The sequence below is a fragment of the Ixodes scapularis genome, unplaced genomic scaffold (assembly GCF_016920785.2).
Source record: "Ixodes scapularis isolate PalLabHiFi unplaced genomic scaffold, ASM1692078v2 PGA_scaffold2__306_contigs__length_199485367, whole genome shotgun sequence".
Lineage (NCBI taxonomy): Eukaryota > Metazoa > Arthropoda > Arachnida > Ixodida > Ixodidae > Ixodes > Ixodes scapularis.
Window position 1 is genome coordinate 24,992,610 of NW_024609857.1, and position 21,612 is coordinate 25,014,221.

Below are 21,612 nucleotides of genomic sequence, written 5' to 3' on the forward strand. Positions count from 1 at the left end.
CCGAAAGTCACGTGACGCTCACGCGGCATTGGATTAGTGTACATGGCTCGTAACGTCCACTGCGGTCCATCGTAGCGTGAAGCGCAGTATAAAGACATGCAGTCGCGTCTTGCAACAGTCACTGGGCCATCCGCACCCGGCTGCACCGTAAGATCCAGGCTCACACGCGGTCAAACCACCATTCCAAAGAAACCGCGGACCATTCATTCTCAACGCTTGATTAGTTTACCCGGCTAGAGACCGCAGCCGCGTGACACAACATTCGGTACTTGATTGGTTCGTTTTCTAGACGAGCGCGATGAGCTAGCCCGTCCCAGATACGTGATTGGCTGTGTTGACTGATAGCTTCCGCTTCGGTCCATATTGGTCTAGTGGGCGGTGGGAATCGAGCTTCGGAGTCCGCTTTGATGAGGACGCCTTGCGGGACTGCCTGTACGTAAACATGTTCAGCGACGTTCCGATTGGAAAGATGCAAATCACCGCCGTGTCCCGGTAAGGACCGGATGCCCTAGCTGTCAATCACTGTGGCGGGGTAAGGAGTGCACGGCGCGCGGGCGTTCTCTATGGTTTCGCGGTCCGCAAGGAACCAGTCGCGGCTGTCGAATTTCTTTTCAGAAGACTCACGCAAACATCCGGTGTCTTAAGCGGGGGTTCGCCGATCGGTACTTGTACCGTCCGCGTCAGCGTCAACAGTTCAGTGACGTTAGTCGTTCTTACAAAATATAGGTACCACAGGGAGAGGTACTTGCATTTACCATCACCGCCAACGAGATAAAAATATCCAGATGTCGCTTTCAGACGGCCAACTCAGGCGTGAGGTCGCAAAATTTGAAAAGGCTTCGGTTTTACAAAACTCGGCTATAAATGCCAGAGACCTTATACGTCTCAGGTACGCCATTATCACCCACAGTTCGTTTCGCCCCGAAAGGAACCTTTCGTGGGGAAACACTTCGTGTCGCTAAGAGCTTCTTCGGGGCAAAGTCTCTGTGCGAAATCCCGCCAAAAGGCTTCGCCTTTTCACAGACGTATCCCTAGACAAGCTAAGTACCTGAGAGAAACGCTAGCTGCCACTTTATAAGCTGGTTCACACACTTGCGTTTGAGCATGGTAGACTACGTTATATACCGTTTGCGGCCCATGTGACCTCTACGACCAGAAAACAAACTAGCGCCATCTATCGAGTAGACCTGAAACGCTTCCGATCTGCGTACTTTTCCTAATGTTCTACGCATCATTCTTTCACCATGGGCTTGAAACACTTTTGACAATGTTATATGCGACCGTTTCTAATGATTCTATCCCGCAGACTCTGAAAAACCTTGTCCAGTTAAACGCAGATTAGAAGTGTTACAGCGCTGCCTCATAGATGGCGCCAGTGTGCCCTCTCGTCGTAAGAGGTGACAATTGGTTTCAACGAATTCACCCACACTCAAACGCAAATGTTTAAAGCTGTCTAGATGCTTCCAGAAAATTCCTTGAAGCACCTTCGTGCTTCGATTGTTCACCCCGGTTCCTACGCGTCCCCACAGGCGGCGTGATGCAGTCCCCGATCTTCGGCGACGCGAGCACGCCGCTCTACCTGAACTTGTTCATCATGATCCCGGTGCTGGCCAGCCTGGTGACCATCGTGCTCGTAGTCATCGTCACCTGCGTCTGCCTGCAGCGCATCAAGCGCCGTCCGAACCAGCCGCCAGGGCCTCCACCGGGAACCATGGATCGACGAAGTAAGCAGTACGCCGCAGCCATGGAGGGACAGCCGCAGAGTAAGCGGTGTTCATCAGTGTTTTCGCTGTCGTGGTGCATTCAAAGACCCGCGTTCATATTGGCGAGGAGATCGAACTATGGAGGGCGCTTTGAAGAGCTTGTTTTAGACAGAGCGCAATGTTTACCCAAAACAAGGCACGTGGACTGGATTCTTTACGTCACCTTCCTCGATCGAGCCAACACTCCTATACTTCCGTTTCAGCTTAGGTCCAGATGCAGCCGACGCTACGAGGTAATGAGACCAATCAAGCAGCGTCGAAAGCGCAAGTCACTGGGCCTTTTCTCTTTATGATTGGTTCACCGATGATAGAACACGTGCAAAACATGACGAACACCACGATGGTATGTTTTTGAGGCTGTCTGATTGGTCATGTTAGTTCGTGGCGTCGGCTGCGTCTGGATTTAAGGGGAAACGAAGTATAATGCTTTCTGATCTAGAAGGCGTTAATCGATCGTGGGGCACAGAGGGGGAGACACCAATGCAATGTCAGCGCTCCCCTGGGATTAGTGTTCATTGACACCCCACAAACGCAGACTGCTGTTTTGGGACTAAACATTTTTCCAGTCTCGTCATCAGTCGAGCACCCTCCGTGGATTGCAGCGATTGGCTCTCACAAGTGATTTGCGAGAAAGTATACGCTCCAGATTGCTTTAAGTGATGCATGGTCGGTGTTCCAAGCTCATCGCGGTAATTTACACCCGCGGTAAATATTTAAGAGTGTGCACTCAGCCACGTCTGAACTTGTACCGGTATCTTAGGGACGGCTCAGTGTAGGTGGTGCTTTTTCCCCCTACAAGATTACACGTAAGCTGTTTCAGGTAAGAGCTGAACGGCTAACACTTTAAGAAAAAGGTACTGTGGCACTGAGCACAGTGAACCGCCATGCTCAGTACCACAGCGCAGACCGTTCTTTCTAGGCCTAAACATATTTTCGTGCTGGTCATTTGTCGAGCTCGCGCCATAGACTGCGGCGATGGGCTCTTCCAAGCGCTATGCAAAAAAACGTAGACGTGCGGGATTTTTTTAGAGAGCAGGTGCACTCGACAGTTCCGATACCGACGACGCCAGCTGCAGGGTGGCATCTTGTCAACACACCAAATATTTCACTTATCTATAGCTAGAGCAGCGCAGGTGCATGGTCGAAAAAGAAGTCAACTCGCCAACGATTGATTGTCTTTGCCGCAGTGACGTCGACAACAGCGAGGCACGCGGAGAAGGCCCAGCAGGCGGGCGAGTACACGGGCCTCTCGCAGCGCTACGTGGAGGTGCAGCCGCCGCCCCTGCCGGCTGACCACCCGTGCGCGCTGTACCCGGCGCCGTGCGCCACGCTGCCCATGACCGAAGAACTCGAGGCCAAGATGGCCAGGCACAACGTCAACCAGGAGATGAAAACGTTCCTCGCGCAAGTAAGACACACGCACTCTAAAATGAGTCTGTGAGTTCACCTTTTTCAAAACACGCAGACAGGAAGTCACAGCGAAGCTCATAATACGGATTACATCTGGAAAAGGCGATGCGCATATAGGGACAATGGGCAAGTGAAACTTCATGTTCATTGTCCATGCGGACATCGCATTTCTTCTTTGTCTAATTGTATTCTGATCTTCGTAATCTGCTGGAATACCTATATTGTTCTCTTCGATGGACTGTCTCCGTGTTCTGCGGGAAGGTCACTTAACATACCTTTTCTTTAGAGTGCATTCCTTTGAGTTACCGCTTGGTACGTGACGGCAAATGTGAAACTAGCACGTAATCGCCGATGGAACGTAACCCTGCACTTCAAACCACGGTTCAGCATGCCAGTATAGGTCCACTATTACGATGTAGAGCACAGGCTCATTAATACGAAACGTTATATACCAACTCGGTGTTTACCAACAAGCGATTCTGACCACTCGAACCTGTTCTTCGAAGGTCGAGGCGTATACGCAAGTCCCGTGCTATATTCAGTGACACACCTCTGACGAGATGTCAGAGGCGTAAGTTGGTTTGTGAGATGCTACCTAAAAAAAAAAAAAAAGCTAAAGAAAACGGTGCCATTATTGTGAAATCAAAACGCCAGAGAAGACGAAACGCGTCAGAAGGAATTAATTGCATCAGCTCCCGGAATTACAACGCTTCGCTGGAATACAATATGGTGACCCAACTTTTAACGATCACTTAATAGAAAACGTTCTTCCGATCTAAGATTTACCTGGGGGTCCTTACAATCTACGCAGAGCCTGTTTAACATACTTGAAGGTACAGTGCAGATATCTTTAAAAGTTTCTAAAAGCCGAGCGTGCTATTGCAGACAAGATACGGAAAGTACACTCCCCGCAATCAACCCTCTACTAATGCTGGAGCGTCAGACTACACTCTGTTATGCGCACTCTGATAACTGATGTCTCAACTTCACTAAAAAAAACACATTTAGTTTCGTTGTAAAACAGCGCACAAAATACAGAACCCAAAGGAAGAGACGCGCTTGTCTTTCTTGTGTCTTCCTTTGGCACCAGTACCAACAGTACCAACTACCGCAGTTTTCAACACTTCGACAACTAGACCTCACATAGCGTTTCCCATTTCCCTTCTCGCAGAACCGAGAACTACCCACGCTTCCGATAGGTTCCAAGGCGTGCATGTCCATCAAGAAGGACCACATGTACGAGAGCGCCCAGTGATGCAACCCATCCGAAACGCCGACAGAGCTCATCTCGATCCTTGCCAGCACACCGCAGAGGCGTCCAACCGCCCGTAGCGCCTTCACCGAGTCCGTGTGGTGTGTGTGTGCGTGCTCCACCCTCGTGTAAATAGCCCCCACGTGCATTTAGATCTGCCACGCTCCCGCCAACTCCGGTGGATGTGCAAGTTCCATGGTCTCACCATCGCCCATCAAATCTGAAACGCCACTGTGGCGTTTTGGGGTGCTCCAAGTTTTTATCTGGTGCCATGTAACCACGTTGCGACGGCGTGTTTCTGCTTTCAGATGGCTGCGGGGAGGACTGACGTATACGGCAGATGGGATAGAGTTCTCTGAAAGTCTTTCTTTAATGTGTCGCTTTCAGATTCCTTCGTTGATTGTGTACCAGATCGATGTGCAACTGTCATCGGAGGCCACGGTCAAGGACACCAGAAAAGTACGCTTTGTTCGGTTGAAGGTCGCTGAAATACCGAGAGGCGACTCAGGCATAGCTCTTTTCAAAAAGAGACCAAAAAACGTTCCTTTGTTGTCTGATAATGTACTTGACCATCGGACGCCATGGTCAAGGGCACCAGAATAGGACGTTTTGTTCGATTGAAGGTCGCTGAAATATCGAGAGGCAACTCCGGCGTGGCTCTTCTCAAAAAGCATCAAAAAACGTTCCTTCGTTGTCTGATAATGGGGTTGGAACAAATCTTATCTGCTATAAAATGCAAGCATAGCCCCTATACAGAAGGCTATGATACCAGCCACTCAAAAGATGAAGAAACATTGGAAAAAGTGTGAAACCAAAGCCGCGTACCAGGCAGCAGTCAATATTGTAGCTACAATCAAACACAGCTTTACTTTAGAGCCACAGAACATACACCAGCACTACCTTCCAACACAGACATACATGCTAGTCCCGAAGCTTGCAGCGAGCGTTTTGTAGTAGATTAAGTTCCCGGGTAGAGATATGTTTTGTTCTTCTTGCCACTCATCGATATTTTTATCAAATCCGGAGTCGGGTGGGAGATCGTACGTTCCTGTGTTCTTCCTCTCTTCACAGGTGAACTTGAGGTGCGACAAAATAGTGCTTCGATAGTTTCGTATCGTGATTTTTTCCTGTGCTCATTTTTGCTCAATCCTTTTTCAAATGGTGCGTGTACGATACGTATAGAAGTGTACGAGGGTAGCTATGCTGGTTTTAGCACCGTGTGCAAGCTGTACATATTACGTGTGCTCTTCAAGCGTTGTCGTCACCCAGCAAAGGTTGTTATATTTTTTGTCCTACTTTCTTTACGTGCCATGAAGTAAAAGTAGGCTTGACATTTATAATCGTCTAGAATAACCATTCCGAATTTTCAGCTACGCGAAAGTACCGACAGGGTGGTGTTTGAAGTGATTACTGTGTGCATGGTGCCATAATCGTTTCCGTGTGGACCTCTCCCCAGCCGATCTCGAAAACGAGCAAACGTAGTCTTGTACGAAATATAAGACATGCAACGTTTCCGCGACAAAAAAGAATGAATTCAGATCCTGTGCGTTTCTTTTTTGAGATTCAAAATTACCGAAATGACAGCTCTCCGTTCGGAAAGAGAGAGAGAGAAAGAAAAGGTAATTGTGCCCAGACAAGGAGTTGTAATTCGACAATTGACTCATTTCTCCCGTGGTAAACAAAACCCATATAAAGGACTTTTTTTATGTTGATATTGAACGTGAAACAAACATTATTTTTATCAGAGTTTGTTAAGAAATATCCTTTCGATAACCTTCCTGAATCACAGCTTCTTCGGCTGTTCTCGTAGTCTCTGTAAATATTTGTGTCTCTGCAAGTATGAACTCCCCACGAAAGAGTTTTTTGCAACATCTTCCGCCGCCGAACTGTTGTGCACGATCTGTGGATGGTCTAACGCGTTGACGTTACGTGCTTGTGACATTGGTTCCGTGTTGTTGAGGGCGTATACTATGTCAATATATAAATATATGTAAATGAAACGAAGGAAAGAAAAGAAAAAGAAAGGAAGGGCTGTTGACATCCCCGGACGAACAAAGCAATCTTCTTTGTTGCCCCTTGCCAAAGACAACAGTAACAATTGTATGCGCACTACCATACGGCCATAGCAATGTAGCAAGTGACCAATCAAAGCCTTCTATCTCTGGTTCACAAGTTGTGCAATGTATTGCGAAGACGTGAGCGCGTGCAACATGAAAATGGTTCGCCTTATGCGAGTTCTAGTTCAGTAATGACCTCCTTCAATCATAGCTATCCCCTCGTACTCATGCCTTCTGCAATGCCCTACGTAACGTGAGAAGCAGAGTAGAACGTTGCGCTCCGAAAATCGCAAATGGTAAGCATTCCACTTTTATTTACTCATTTTCCATTACGCGCGAGTACGGACGTAAAAGCATTCAAAATGACCGATAGCGCTTGCGAACGGACATCAACACGGGTGCACTGGCTCATAAAGTACGGACATATCTACATCGCTATGGCCGTTATCAAGTTGTTCGTACCCTTTACCGATAGAGTTGTTGTATAGAAATCATTTTCTTGTTTTGTGCTTTCAGCAAATATATATATATATATACATATGAGTAAACCAACTGTGGTAGGCATCGCTGGTCGACTCTGAGGCGTCTCGTAAGCAGAGACGTCCAGAAGATGAGTATGTTTTATAGGAGTTGGCAACGCTGAGCGTGACGTCACTCTCTTGTACAGTGCACGGTGATTTGTTATTTTGCTTTCCGTTTAGCCGTCGTGTCCAATTCCGTCGTACGTGAAGGTGGATGTCTGCGTGCGTGTATATTGATCTGCCCCACTCGCAAAAAGCAAAGAAACAAGGGGGCTTGTGGCTAAGACGCTCCGACTTTTCGACGTTTGCTTTTGTAACGGGACGATCCCATCTTTGTAAATAAACTCTGCTCCCTCGATCTAATACGGGACCCATGTTTTCTCTCCGCGTATCGCATCTGGCAAAGGTAAGTCTACAACGGTTCGTTCTATCAATTTACCCCATTGAAAAGATGAACATTGTATATATCATTCGCTCAATAAACATAAAGACTTATATACATTTTATTGGGTGCATACAACTTCTCATATGAACATACATGTTCTCAAATGTTTTTTGACACATTCACATACTTTTTTCCCTCTCACTAGGGATAGAACACGCATTAAAAAAGAAGTTAAGTCTGTAGACTCAATTCACAATCGCATGATTTCCCGATCTTTATGTCGTTATCATCCCAGTTCTAACTCGTCTTCAAAAATGTCCGATATACAAATACGAAATAAGCCCGCAAGATGATTTTTTAACAACAGCTTAAAATGTATTTGTAAGCATTACACTAATATGCATTTATCAGTGATCTCCCAAACCCCTCGCCTACTTAGTTTCTCTACTTCTTTTCAGTTATCCTATACACTAAACTGATGCTTCGTACAACCGCGAAGTCTTGCCCAGTTTCATACAAAAGCGTTGAAAAAAAGTTTATAATGCAGCCTATGGGATTCCGGAGGTTAAAGAAACGGCGTCCGAGTCCACAAGAGCACGATGCGAAAGTCTGCGTTTTCGGCGCACCTCGTAACTTGTAAGTAGATAAACAGAAATTGCGCAAGTCTTGATGCACGATATTCCTGCTTGGCGCCGCCACCAGCTGCACGCGACGGGACCACGCCCAAGCTGGACTCACGATCAAACCGAAAACGCGGCTTATCTACGACAAATGGGCGTCAAATTAACAACCTCGATGATTCGAAGGCGTCCAGTCACGTAAGGTGCGAAAAGTAGCCTTAGCAGAATTCCTCCTGCCATATTTGGTTAGCATGGACCTCTTCAAACTTAAATAACCAAGATATCAACCCAAACGAGGTTCACCTAAACTAAAACTCTTTTCAGAGACATACATTTACAACTGGAACACACCGGTCGTCATGGGCCGGAATTCTATAAGTCAAAACGTGTGGATGCCCTGAGCAAATGGAGGTTTGCGTGAAAGCGGATGGAGGTACAGGGGCCATTACCCGATCAAAGCAGTTGCGAGACTGCCCGCTAGGGCGTTCGAAAGACAGGTTCGGAAAGGCAGAAATCGATAATTGACTACGTTTACGATAGAGTACGATCAGCCCGAATCCCCACTGCGTATCCAAACATGGCGCTGGATTCCCGTTTAAAATGGCGATTAATCGATAGTCTACGAAGCATCAGACAAGGCCCGTCAAAAACGCCGCTATTGTGAAGCGTTCGAGGTGGCGCTACCGATCATCTTTAGGGAACACGTTCTCTCGTTGACATTGAAATGGGCGTATTGTACGCGAACTCACCATAGACTAAGTTAGCGGAAAAAATCTTTAGTGTTCTCAGAGTACGAATGTCGTGTAATTGGAACGAATAAAAACAGTCGGGCGCACGGAGAATGTACCAGACCCTGCGTCTAATACGCGGGGCTGGAACGTAAGGTTCAAACGAAAACCCAACAGCGCGCCCTGCTACAAACAAAAACCGATAAAAAAAATGCTACGGAAGGCTAAATGTCGCGTACGTTCAAAAAACGGTGTGCTATTCTACACAGCAAGTTGAAAACCGTTCGTTATCAATTTCCTGAAAGAAACTGAAAGTAGTAGAATCGGGCTGACTACCCGTCCCGCGACCCGCGGGACTGTTTCAAATCAAAATGTCCTGCATTTCAAACGGTCGTAAAATTCCCTACACAACTCATGGCGCTGCCGAACAACGGGGCACGAGGAAGCCCGGAGGTCGCTGGTACACGTGTGAATCGCGAAGGTACACCATTTTTTATCAGAGCATTGCGGGAAGTGACCGTCGTTCTTGCAGAATTGACACGCATGCGCTGTTGTGCTTCTCCGGCTTGGTGACAAAATATTGCAAGTGAAAATTGCTCGCCAAAAGTTGAACAGTACATTATTGTACGAGAAAAGAGTCAAAGTACAGGCTAGCTGGTGGAAGTCAACCATTTCGTCGTTTACCCTGAGACTGGGGTTTTTTTTGAAGAGCAGAAGTAACAGAAAAAACAGAGAGCGAGTTTGAGACCTGTCTATTTTTTCTGTTACTTCTGCTCTTCAAAAAAAACCCCAGTCTCAGGGTAAACGACGAAATGGTTGACATTACTGTAATTGTTTTTAAATCGTGTTGTGTCAATGCAAAAACATTGCTATAAAAAACTTTTTTTTTCTTTTGTTTTTTGTTGAAAACGATTACACAAGGCAAAAAGACTGCAACTCACAACTGTCAAAAACAACAACATAAGGTTCGAAATTTCTGTAGGAGCATCTTGGTAAAAATAAGTATCGACCGGAAACAAGAAGTACTAAAATGCTCACTGCTTGTTCTTTTCTTTTGATGCATTGAGTTCTGCTGCGCGCGATTTTATGTTTTCACTTTAGACACATTTATTAGCATATGTGGCATTAATACTTAAAACATATCACTGGCAATGAAAATTATTTGAGCTTAATTGCCCTAATACAAATCGCAGCTATACAATCTGCTTTCGGACAAAACAGGATATTAAATGTGTTATCAGAGCCACATTTCGTGGCGTATGTTAATAAAATTTCATCAAATAGTTTTTTTTTTTTTTTTTGCGCTTTTTAATCCGAGACTGGGCAAGAGGTAAATAAAATGGTTCCTCCTTCTGCCCCAGTCTCGGGTCAAAAAGCATCACGGTAAACTTCCCCCCGCTCGACTGCGTACTAAGTTGTTGTTTTGCAGTTGCCACATTTTAAATATATTACAGTTCTTCTCTTGAACCCCCCTCCCCCCCTTTCGCCCCCCCTCCCCCTTCCCCGGGTCAACGTGTCCCGCATTCCGCTAGCAGGAAGGTGGTCACCCTCAGTAGAGTCCAAGCTGACCGTGTAAAATAAAGCAAACAAAAACGAAAAATTACACGCTTTCCTCGAGAAGCTTTCTATTCAATGAGAGAGGTATGCAGTCAAACTGGGAACATAAGAGGTCTTCTGCCTATGAGTTGCATTCATTAATAATAAGCGCTTAGCCCTGAGGCAGAACTCAAGACGCCGCCACTTACCGCTGTAACTACTTCGCTTGATGGTCTAGGAGTTGTTTAGGTCCAGTCATATATCTTAAACAAAGCAGACGGCACGCGATTTCCAGAAGAAGGTTCAATCAAGGACCAGTCGCACTACTCATACATGCGGATTAGCCCACGTTTCTCCCCTGATGTATGTGTAACTGGTGCGACAGAATCTGTTGCCTCGTACATATGTGTGAGGCGTGTTCGCAGACAATTCTGGGATACATGGCTGCAGCGAACACCATGCCTTTTGAAGGGTGTACTAGCAGTCTGACCGCGGCTTTAGAGGCTCTCATGAAGGTCACCTTAGTAGCAGACAACCTGCAGCTAAGAGATGCAACTCATGCAGTTCCCAAAAGACATGTCTTCAAACTAAACGCGAGTCGTTTCAAGAAGGCTTGTCCTTTCCAAAAGGAGAAAATTAGCCTATCATGCAAGACAATATTGACTAGCATAGCGCAACATTGCGGTACATATAGCTCAATCCCGAATTGAAGAAGACTGAGAAATTGCTTCAAGTGCTGTGAATCCAAGCGAGTCCTGCTTGCGGCGAAAGCAAGTTGAGATTCCCGACGACATGTGGCGCCCCGCGTCCACCCTTGCGTCGGATACGAGTTCACAGCGTCCACCACTGCCTGACGGCCATAACGAACTTTGACGAGCCGCAAGTCCAGCATCAGATGAATAATCCCACAAAGCTAGCTGAGAATACCGATCGTAGAAAGTAAGAAAGAAAAACGAAACACTGTCCAAGAAGGATGCATCATAACCCGGCTGCTCTTTACATGTGGATACTTCTGTCCAGCTTCGTGGCTACTACATGGGGAGCCGGTGCGTATGAAAACGTTTCTAGTCTTCAATAGTTCTCGAGTTGCGTATTTTTCCTGCGGGGCTCTTGTCTACTAAAATTAAATTTCTGCTTCAAAAAAGACCTGTTCCATACAGTTGCTGTAAATGGCAGCAATTGCGTACGTGCACACAACGCTAAAAACAAATGTCTGACAGCGTTTTCAATATTTGTAAACATTAGCTCAATCTGAAAGACAATCTTTTTAGCGCAAACCCAACAATTACGAGCGACGAGCTCTTAAGAGCCGTCCAGGTTAAAATATTAATTCCCAACTTCCTCAGGTGGTAGTGGCTTTCCTCCCAGCTCTTGGATTAAACACTCATCGCGTCAACGTCGGATACAAATTTTAAGCTCATATCGTGATTGAGTGTACTCATCAAGGTAGCTGAATTATGTACAATCGACTCTGTCGTCTTTACTGTTGTTTCTTGCATCGCTGCTTCCAGAGCCGCCCAAGGTGAACCCTTTCTCCTTTTTGAAGAGGTGGCAGACGGGCGAAAAAACTTCAGTGATCTGCATGGTTACGTCGGGGACACCGCCGCTCAAATTCGTGTGGATGAAAGACGGCAAAGAACTCTCGGAACAGAGCAGTAACCTTAGGATGAAGCACGAACCGGGTTATTCAATGCTGTTCATCGAACCCGTCGATCTCCTCAGCGGTGGAAACTACACCTGCGTCGTTAAAAACAAGGCTGGTCTGGATTCTTACACCACGTTCTTAGACGTCGAAGGTAAGCAGGATGAACGTCGAATGTCGATCAATCTCCGAGGTGCGCATTGTGAATCGCGCCTCTCGTTCAGCACCGCCTAAGTGGGTCCAAACCATAGGAGATGGAAAGATTGCATACGGCAGCGAAGCCAAGCTACTGTGCCAGGCCAGTGGTTCGCCAGTACCCACACTCCGATGGCAAAGGTTTAACGGTAAGCATCCACTGAATACACAGCGTCACTTCGATATTCAAACAAGATATTTATAACGAATCTAAGTAGTTTGTCGTGCATGCTTAACAGGCGATTCTGCTTGCCTAATAGCACACCTATCATTTAAGAAGAGTTTTGTGTCACATGTTCCTCAGCGGGTACTACAAGAATTACTCGAATGAAAACCAAATAATCAAGAAGACGCAATCTTTGTTTCTCGCACTCTGTAATTAACCTGATATACTCTTTGGTGTTCTTTCTTTTCCTTCTGTCCAGAGGCTAGTCAGACCTGGTGGACAGTGGATGTAGCGGGCGAATCTCTCGTGATTCCTCGGGTAACCCTCAACGAAACAGGGCGATACAAGTGCTCTGCCGACAACGGCGTCTCGCCCAGCCTGGAACACACCCTCACAGTTGCCGTATATGGTAAGTTTCAATCTTCGTCGCGGACCTATACTACTGGACCTTCTCACGGATGACTGTGGGACAAATTTAAACAGACCACAAGCGGGATATTCGGGACGAGGGACTCTACTCGTTTTTCTTTCATCTACGTGCACGAATCATAAGAAAATAAAATGACAGAACAGTCGGAGTTCTACCCCTGAAAAAGTTCAACTAAACATACTGTGATGTCCCATTACGGTTGTAGTAGCGACGAAAATGTGATATTCCTAATGCGGCCTGTTTCTTCAACGGCACCCTTTCCCCTGTCGGACGGGAATGTAGTTGGTGAAAAATAGTTTCTCTAGACCGACGACATGTGGCGCCTGGTGTCCAGTGCCCCTGCGAAAACTCTACTGATAGAAGCATGCCGCCAAGCAGCTTTCTCAGCCCCAGTCCGCCATTGAGCATTTGTTGATGCTCAGTTCCGGTGTGCAAAATCGCAAGGGTTAAAGGAAGACCTTTCGTCAAATCGCGAGCAGTTGGAAACTTCAAGTGCATCCTGATGTCTTGAATCCGTCTAATCACAAGAAAAATGCGCTCCTGCGGAAGCTGTCTTCTTTTGTTGTCGCTCTTCACTCCCGGAGTGATTCCAATCGGTAAGCAACCAAATTCTTCTCGTACCTCAGCGTTTCATTTGTTGTACCGTGGAAGGCAAACTCTGTTCAAGCTTAACAAAACATTTTTCTCCGTAGATGCACCGAAAATTCAGCCCTTCAGTTTCCCGCACCGGCTCAAGGCTCAAGGCAAGACATCGGTGATGTGTATCGCAACTGACGGAACACCGCCCTTCGCGTTCTCGTGGCTGAAAGACGGAGCCGAAGTCACTACGATGAAAAACATCCGGCGAGAGAAAAAAGAAAACGACTACTCGGTGTTAATAATTGAACCCGTCGAAGCGACCAATGCTGGCAACTATACTTGTATCGTAAAAAACAAGGCCGGATTTGACAGTCACACCACCTACCTCGAAGTTGAAGGTATATACTATACTTACAAAAAGTAAGCAGTGAAGACGTTACGTTTTGTCTTTGTTCCAATAATACAGCTCCCCCAACATGGAAATCTGTACCGAGAAATGTCGACGTCGTTAAGGGTGAACCGCTCATCGTAAGCTGTCACGCCCATGGATCTCCTACACCGAAAGTGACCTGGATGTTGAAGAAAGGTACGTATGCCATCAATATTGAAGATAAGAATGTACCTGAAAATCCAAAGCTGCTTATCATCATGACTATGAAAAACACAATTAAAAGCCGGCAGCTCACATAGTTTGATGTTGGAAAATTGTAGTTGCGACTCGAGTGTGCTTCAGTAGCTGTGAATGCTTGTTCAGTGTGACCTCATTACAAACTATTGCACAATGTAAATGAACTCGGTCTTGCCTAGTTTTAAAACTTCGTTTGTATATACCGACAGTATAAGTAGGCCGGTTCATTTCAATAAACTTCCCAGATCTTAGATATAATGTTTTAGTTTTCGCGCACCAAGCTTCGACAAGTTGCAAAACTGACGTGCATTGAAGGCAAAGCGCCACATTCCGATTGGTGACCAAAACGTAGCTAAAATCAACAAAATGTATAGTGCTCTAGAAGGATCTGAAAGTGGAATTATTCACTTGCCTGCCTTCAACGTAAACATAAACACAAGAGAAGCCCTAGTTGTACCTCATCAACACTTTTAACGAATGTCTTCACATTGTTCATGTTTTTAGAAGGAGACGACAAGTGGAGCCACTTTGCGGATGCAGGTGCAAGCACTCAAACGCTGGACAACGGAACGCTCATCTTGTCAGGGACGCAGGAGTCGCAGTCTGGTTCGTTCAAGTGCGTCGCAGACAACGGACTTGGAACATCCATTGCTCATCACTTTTCAGTAAAAGTGCACGGTGAGAAAAAAATCAAAAACCTTCCCGCTGAGTTCTTCGTGTGACCAGTGCACGTAAACATAGGCATCAAATGTTGCTATAAGTCATCGTGGACGATAGCACGATTTAGAGATCGAAACAGGTACATAAGTTACTTGTGGTTATAACTATCACCTGCGGTATCTTAGTATACTCATATTACGAAATGACACTTTTGAGACGTATCATTTTGATGAAGCATATCCGCAGCCGTCAACATGTATGTGCGGATAGATTATGTGCGTATCTCAACAGTGGATCGCGTAAACTGCGCTTTCCCGCCACTGAACATCGTACACCGCGGCTGCTAGCTTTGCCAGCGCGTAAACCCAAAAGCCGGCACTATGTGGCGCACCCTGCCCGTCCCTGGCCTGAACAAACGTATACCGGGTTCTGGCGTCAAAAGCGCCATGTTCTACCAGAGGCTCCTCCGCGGCTCAATCCCGCGAATAGCGTAGGAGTTCGCGGTTCACAGTGCAGAGTGCCCAAAAGGGAGGAACTTCAAACGACGATGAGATCCACCCCCTGGATTTTAGAGACCAAACATTCCAAGCTGCTGCTTCTTGTGCTCATCCAGGTGGCGACTGCCGTCTCGTCCGAAAAAGGTTAGTCCACATTACTATGAAAACCAACCCTTCGTCAAAGCTATAGCCGTCTTCAACGGTCAGTGCGAACATGTCCTCGTTTACATCGTCACCCTTGCAGTGCCTCCCAAGATCATCGCGTTCCACTTTCGGAAGACCATTAAACCGGGTGAAAACGCGAGGACGACCTGCCTGGTGGAGGCTGGAGACGCTCCCATGACGTTCTCCTGGCTCAGAAACGGCGTCTCGGCGTCTCTGACTAAAAACGTGCAGATTCAGTCTCAGGGGGATTTCTCGATTCTGAACGTGAATCCTGTGGATGCGACCAGTGCGGGGAACTTCACCTGCATCGTGAAGAACAGAGCCGGCTTCGACAGCTTCACAGCGTACTTGGATGTAGAAGGTATGCAGGAACAGTTACTCTAAATCTAATACGCTAGCGGATTGTAAAGAAGTAGTCGGGACGTCATTTAAAAAAAAAAATTATAATGAATATATACTCGTAGACAGGGGGTTGTTCGTGTACAATCTGTCGAGGTAGACACGGTGATATCTTGACAATCAATACGTTAAAATTCCCTACTTGATGACACCGTATGAAACCAAAGCGATCGTTATGGACAAAAAGCTCAGACAGTTCGACTCATTTCCTGAGAGTGAAGAAGGAAGAAACTACCTACCCCATAAAAGCAAGCATATCTTAGAGAAATATCGTAATATTTTTCCATTTCTATATAGAATTTCTAGGCGTTTCTTGTAGATGCAAACACGCCAACCAATATCTTCAACATCTATTAAGTGGCTGTTTTCCAGATAGAGTTGAAGCAGTCTGAGAGAAAATTAATGCTGGGACAACAAAACTCTCTGAGAAGACCCGTCTGGAATGAGCACTGAAGATCCTGTGTGACACGCCAGATGGAAAAGGCGTTCAGGCTACCATGCGTTGGCGTACATAAATACTTCGAAAGACAGACCAACGAGGACAGCTTGGATACGCTCCCGCGAACGAGGGCAACCCCGATAAACCGCAAATTCGCAACACAATATTACTGACGATGCAAGTGAAGCCTGCAGCGAACGACCAGAAACAGAAAATGTAGGGAGAAAAACAGCGTAACGAAAGCGTTCAGCAGCTTCAGATAGTAAAAAAGGAGAAAACCTGCGCGACAATTTAAAACTTCCGTCCAGCTTTGGAATAATGCGTAACGTCGACACGACGTGGCGCCGCATGTCCACAGGTCGGCGTTTTTAGACCCGTTGCAGCACCCTATAGAAATCCAAAATGGCAGCGTCCTTTTTCAGTGACGAGGCCCTACGAAAACCTGTATTCATTGCACCTGTAAGCAAGTGCGTTTAATTCGATAGGGTCAAGATGGAAGCACAGTTCCTCTTGTCATTCGCTGGAATCTGTATCGCAATTACCAGTACAGAGAAAGGTGAGAATGATTAAGGTACCTTGACTTATAGACTCGCTTGCTACAGGGTCGGAAGGCAACGAGTCGGTGACTAAGCTTCGCCTTCACGGGCTTTGAACATTCTTGTAGTGGCTCCCAAGCTGCAACCGTTTCATTTTCGGAAGACCACCAAACCGGGAGACATTGTGAAGACGACTTGTGTGGCGGAAGCTGGCGATCCACCTCTGACGTTTTCCTGGCTCAGAAACGGCCTCGACATATCTTCGCTGAAAAATATTCAGGTCAAAACGCACGGAGACGTCTCGCTGCTGACCATCACACCCGTAGACGCGGCCAGCGCGGGAAACTTCACTTGCATCGTCAAAAATCGAGCGGGATTTGACAGTTTCACATCACTGCTGGAAGTTGAAGGTAAACATGAGATTGCTAAAAAAATAAGAAGAAGAAAACAACGACATCGATTAAATATTTGCGGACTAACAGCCTGCCCACTATACATGGGCCAGTATAGTTCGGAAAGTTGCTAACTGTAACAACGTAACCGGTGTTCTTAGAATGTCAGACTCTTCATAGCCGCCAAAAGCCTGAAAGTTTATTGCTTTTTTTTTTTTTACCAGCCCCACCAGAATGGAAGAAGGAGCCGAGTGACAAAACCGGCGTTCTCGGAAGTTCCGTAGACATGGATTGTTCCGCCACAGGATCACCAGCCCCGAAGATCATCTGGCAACGTGTCAAAGGTGAATGTTTATAAGTTGGAAAACTACAATTATCGCGCATGAAGTTAAAACAAACAAGGGTTTAAATCACAGATAACTCTGCAGAACGACCCATCGACGTGATGTTGCAAGGTCGAGCCGTCGTCTACCAAAATGGCACACTGGGCTTCCACGAGCTTGAAGTGGAGGACAGCGGAAGCTACACTTGCACCGCCGACAATGGTGTGGCGCCGGTTCTCAAGAAGACCGTCTCGTTGAAGATCCACGGTGGGATATTCTCGGATTGCATTTTAGTAACTAAGAATCATCGCTGCTTTCCTGGACCGTCTTCAAATTTTTATCAAACTCATACTAGCAATCGTTTTCAAAGACAACGTCCTGCTATACACGTCTGCAAGTCCGGTCTCAGGGCGCCGCCATCTTTCCCCGTGGGGTACGCTCTTCGGCGCGGCCGTAATCCGATTACGACGCCTTAGCAAGGCTTCGTAATCGGGTTATGGCTCGTCCAAGCGCACCCCAGCCAAGCAAGATGGCAGCGCCCTGAAGCCGTGCTTGCAAACGTGTATATAAATAACGCTTTCTGCCCTTCAAACGGGTACAAAAATTACTAATGTGTCCTGTGGACGTACATTAGCGGGCTTCTTTTCTTTTTCTTTTTCAAAATATAATTGAGGTTACGAACACCGCTAATTTTTTCTCAAAAGAACTCAAACGCGCGAACGCTTCCTATCGATGACGTATTTACATCTGCCTGTGGTAGCAACGCTCGACGATATGTGGCGCAGCCTGTCCGAGACTCAGGTCTATGTCGGCGTCCCTGCCTAAGCGCCATATTACTTGTAACTTGACTATGCCTTGTCAAAGAGGCTGGTCGGGGGTGTTTGAGAGGCATACGCTTTGAATGTATCATTAGAAAAGTATACCCGTGCTTCAAGGCTAGACTTTGGCTCCCTCATTACCACAATGAAGTTAGCTCTGGTCCTTTCCCTCCTACAATTTGGCGTCGTCAAGAGCGCTAAAGGTGAGTAACTTACCGGAACAGAAATAATTGCTTCTTAAGAAATGCAGCACTCGTCTAAAAGTATCTGTTTTGTACCACAGTGACTCCCAAGGTGCACCCGTTTTCATTCCTGGGAACCGCAAAGCCGGGCAACAATGCACGTACGACTTGCTTTTTGGTGGAAGGTGACACTCCTGTAACTTTTACTTGGCTCCGAAACGGCGTTGACGCGTCAACACTGAAGAATGTTCACGTCCAGACCCAAACTGATTTCTCCGTTCTGTCAATCAATCCTGTGGATGCCAGCAGCTCGGGTAACTTCACGTGCATTGCCAAAAACAGGGCCGGCTTCGACAGCTTCACGACATACCTCGATGTTGAAGGTAAATCCTACTCTGGAACTACTACATGAGATGTGACTTAATCACGGGTGCGAGTTGCAAATTTGTACTCCCACGCTGTCAAAAACATAGTTGCCCTCGAAGTACGGTTCGCATAGAGAACAGTGCAGAGTAGGATACGTTATAAACGTATTCCACGAAACTCGTAGTTCAGTGCGCGTGTGAACGACATGGGGTTATAGTATATCCCACGAGCATGCTTGGCAAAACTCCATTATGATTTAATGACTATTGATATCTTAGAATGCATGCTACATTTCCTCTAAAAAAAAAAAACAAGCTAACACGCTTCATGTTGTAGGAGAAGCGCTAAAGTATACTAACTCACACTCACACCAGAAAAACGGTCACTCACGTCAGCGCGACGTGAGTGACCGTTTTTCTGGTGTGAGTGTGAGTGTGAGTGAGTATAATTTAGCGCTTCTCCTACAACATGAATATCCAACTCGCCCAAGCATCCCTTCTAACACGCTTCATCAAGAAAGGGTCGCGTTCTATAATAATTGAAGGCTTACGTTTCTTATTAATCTGGAAAAACAATTTCAACTGATGAAATCGTTATCCGGATGCTTCTACTTTCAAGCTTCACCAGAATGGAAGCACGAACCACAAGACACTGGAGGAGCCCTCGGAACGGAGTTGACCTTACTCTGCTCTGCTGCTGGATCGCCTCTTCCAAAGATTCAGTGGTACAAACTGAAAAGTAAGTGGAGGCCTGTGCTCACTGAAACAAAGACCGGTTGTTATGATAATAATTTCTAGATGTTTTGCTCCACAGCAAACAGTGAGCGCCAACTGAGCAAGAAGATAGTTCGGCACCAGTCGGCAGCCCATCCCAACGGCACCTTGGTGCTGTCGAATCTCGACATCAACGACATGGGACAGTACATGTGCGAGGCGGACAACGGCGTCGAGCCTTCCCTCAAGAAAACCATCACAGTCAGAGTCAACGGTACGGGTAAAACGACGAGTGACTCCTTCATGAAACGTTAATACGGAATGCAACATCGCTTGGCGGAATTCACGGTTTTCAAAAGGCCACAATGGACGAGTAACACCAAGCTCGTCCGACATGCGGCGCCCCATGTCCAGAACTGGAAAAGACGCCCGATACCCCGGAGTACGCCTGTACGAGAATGGCTTCCACATAGAAGCAGTGACGTAGCGAGAACGTTATAGAAGCCTTCTACACAAAGTCGCTTTCGTTCCCAATAATGGTTTCACAAGCAGCATGTTCCCCGCGTTGTTCATTTCGAGCCTTTGCTCAGCGGTCGTTTATCTTCTTGTGGGTTTTGCTCTCACGACGCTGCTCGGCCAAAGGTAAGCTTTTTGTTTGCTCGTTTTTCGATTTTCAGCTATTGCAGTTGAATTGCCCCCGCCTTATAAACGTCTAATTGGTGACGTTATTTTCCAGAAGTACCGGAAATACGACCCTTTGCTTTCCCTCCAAACCTCCGTGTCGGCGAGAAAGCCCTCCTAACGTGTCACGTAACCTCGGGCAGTCAGCCGATAACTTTCTCGTGGCTCAAGGACGGAAACACGATGGCAGCAAACCAAGGAATCCGTCTCAGATCAGAGTCGGAGTATTCGGTCATGCTGATGGAGTCCGTGCACCCGACTCACGTTGGTAATTACACCTGCATCGCCAAGAACAAGCATGGCTTTGACAGCTTCACGGCAGTCCTCGAGGTTGAATGTAAGCTGCGAAATCGTTTTTTCGCCGTTTTATTTGTTAATGCTAATATTTAGCTTTACTGTTGTGTAGCATCTTATATGCCTATGCATGACTTCTGCCATAAAACAGAGTCCAGAATCAGGCATATTGTTAACAACTAATCTGTTCTGCATAATACTTCTCAGTCTTCGGTTCTGTCATTGTGTGAACTGACAGTGTGGTTCCGCATGTGGTGCCTGCGATGTTTACTAAATATAGGAAAATATGTAACAAAATACAAAAACAACATATATATCAGGCACGTAGCCAGGGGGGTGGCCCATGGGGCCCGGCCCCCCCTCCCAAAAAAAAAAAATCTTTTATTTTTTTGGGGATTCCTTTCCCCCCTTTCCCTCATACAACATTCTGTCATGGGCGGGCCCCCCCCCCACCCCCCCCCCCCCCCCCCACCCACCCGGAAGAAAATCCTGACTACAGGCCTGATATATATATATATATATATATCAGTGAGGGTGTCCCATTGATTTGTCGTGTCCCTTACTGTTCTTGACTACCATCTCATCTCACTTTTTAAAGGCACGTACTTGTCCCTTAAATGCTTTGCCTTCTGTTTCTTCCGATTCAGCGGCACCCACGTGGAAAGGATTAGCGCGAGACAAGTCAGTCGACTGGAACAAGACGCTCCAACTGGACTGTCCTGCCGTCGGCTATCCGCAGCCGAAAGTGAGCTTCAAGAAAAAAGCAGGTACGTCACATGCTCGATTTTACACATCCAACTAACACTGACCAATGTACGTTCCGAAAGTAGCACTCGCTAAGACAGAACGTTCATTCGTCTTTCAGGCAAAAGTGAACAGGAATGGGTAGACATCACTGGACCTGGGCATTATACCATTCACCGAAACGGATCCCTCGTCATTCATCAAGTCGAGCTTGCCGACGCCGGCAGCTACTTGTGCGAAGCCCACAATGGCGTACTACCAAATGCCCGCCACGTTGTGAGGATCACAGTCAACGGTGAGCGAATATCACAACACTGTCGGTTATTTAGATATCCAGAAATATTGACAAGACAAAATAAAACACGCTTTATTCCGGAAACCTCAGCAACAGACCCTTGTTCCTGGTACAGGTCTTCAGATAGCAAACCAACATTTTATTGTATCACAATTTTCTGAGATAACGTCGTCGTTTGCGACCTTCCCACCATAGT

The 21,612-nt window shown here is 46.6% G+C and overlaps 3 protein-coding genes across 3 annotated transcripts in view; all 3 read left to right on the forward strand.

Moving 5' to 3' along the window:
- Positions 1-7,366, forward strand: part of LOC8025647 (Down syndrome cell adhesion molecule-like protein Dscam2) — a 55,458-nt gene extending 48,092 nt beyond the window's left edge. Inside the window, exons 13-15 of the mRNA XM_040218585.2 lie at positions 1,530-1,763; positions 2,951-3,171; positions 4,345-7,366. Of these exons, the coding sequence (XP_040074519.1) occupies positions 1,530-1,763; positions 2,951-3,171; positions 4,345-4,428 (539 nt within the window). The 3' untranslated portion in view covers positions 4,429-7,366. The remainder of the gene's footprint in view (positions 1-1,529; positions 1,764-2,950; positions 3,172-4,344) is intronic.
- A 9,138-nt stretch (positions 7,367-16,504) lies between these two features.
- LOC121836430 (Down syndrome cell adhesion molecule homolog) lies at positions 16,505-18,148 on the forward strand. Its single transcript, XM_042291323.1, has 5 exons — positions 16,505-16,628; positions 16,737-17,018; positions 17,225-17,344; positions 17,417-17,590; positions 18,084-18,148. Exons 1-5 carry the CDS (start codon positions 16,565-16,567, stop codon positions 18,146-18,148), a joined length of 705 nt encoding a protein of 234 aa, XP_042147257.1. The 5' UTR covers positions 16,505-16,564.
- Positions 18,149-18,286: 138 nt separating this feature from the next.
- LOC121836431 (Down syndrome cell adhesion molecule-like protein Dscam2) lies at positions 18,287-21,577 on the forward strand. Its single transcript, XM_042291324.1, has 7 exons — positions 18,287-18,344; positions 18,425-18,706; positions 19,308-19,427; positions 19,503-19,676; positions 20,139-20,420; positions 21,025-21,144; positions 21,243-21,577. Exons 1-7 carry the CDS (start codon positions 18,287-18,289, stop codon positions 21,575-21,577), a joined length of 1,371 nt encoding a protein of 456 aa, XP_042147258.1.
- Positions 21,578-21,612: the final 35 nt, after the last annotated feature.

Bases quoted from the DNA above. Each gene is read 5' to 3' on its own strand.
- LOC121836431 (XM_042291324.1), top strand. From the start codon at position 18,287: ATGAAGTTAGCTCTGGTCCTTTCCCTCCTACAATTTGGCGTCGTCAAG. The intron at 18,345-18,424 runs GTGAGTAACTTA...TTTGTACCACAG, and splicing joins CGTCGTCAAGAGCGCTAAAG to TGACTCCCAAGGTGCACCCG. The intron at 19,428-19,502 runs GTAAGTGGAGGC...TTTGCTCCACAG, and splicing joins TCAGTGGTACAAACTGAAAA to CAAACAGTGAGCGCCAACTG.
- LOC121836430 (XM_042291323.1), top strand. From the start codon at position 16,565: ATGGAAGCACAGTTCCTCTTGTCATTCGCTGGAATCTGTATCGCAATT. The intron at 17,019-17,224 runs GTAAACATGAGA...TTTTTTTACCAG, and splicing joins ATCACTGCTGGAAGTTGAAG to CCCCACCAGAATGGAAGAAG. The intron at 17,345-17,416 runs GTGAATGTTTAT...TTTAAATCACAG, and splicing joins CATCTGGCAACGTGTCAAAG to ATAACTCTGCAGAACGACCC.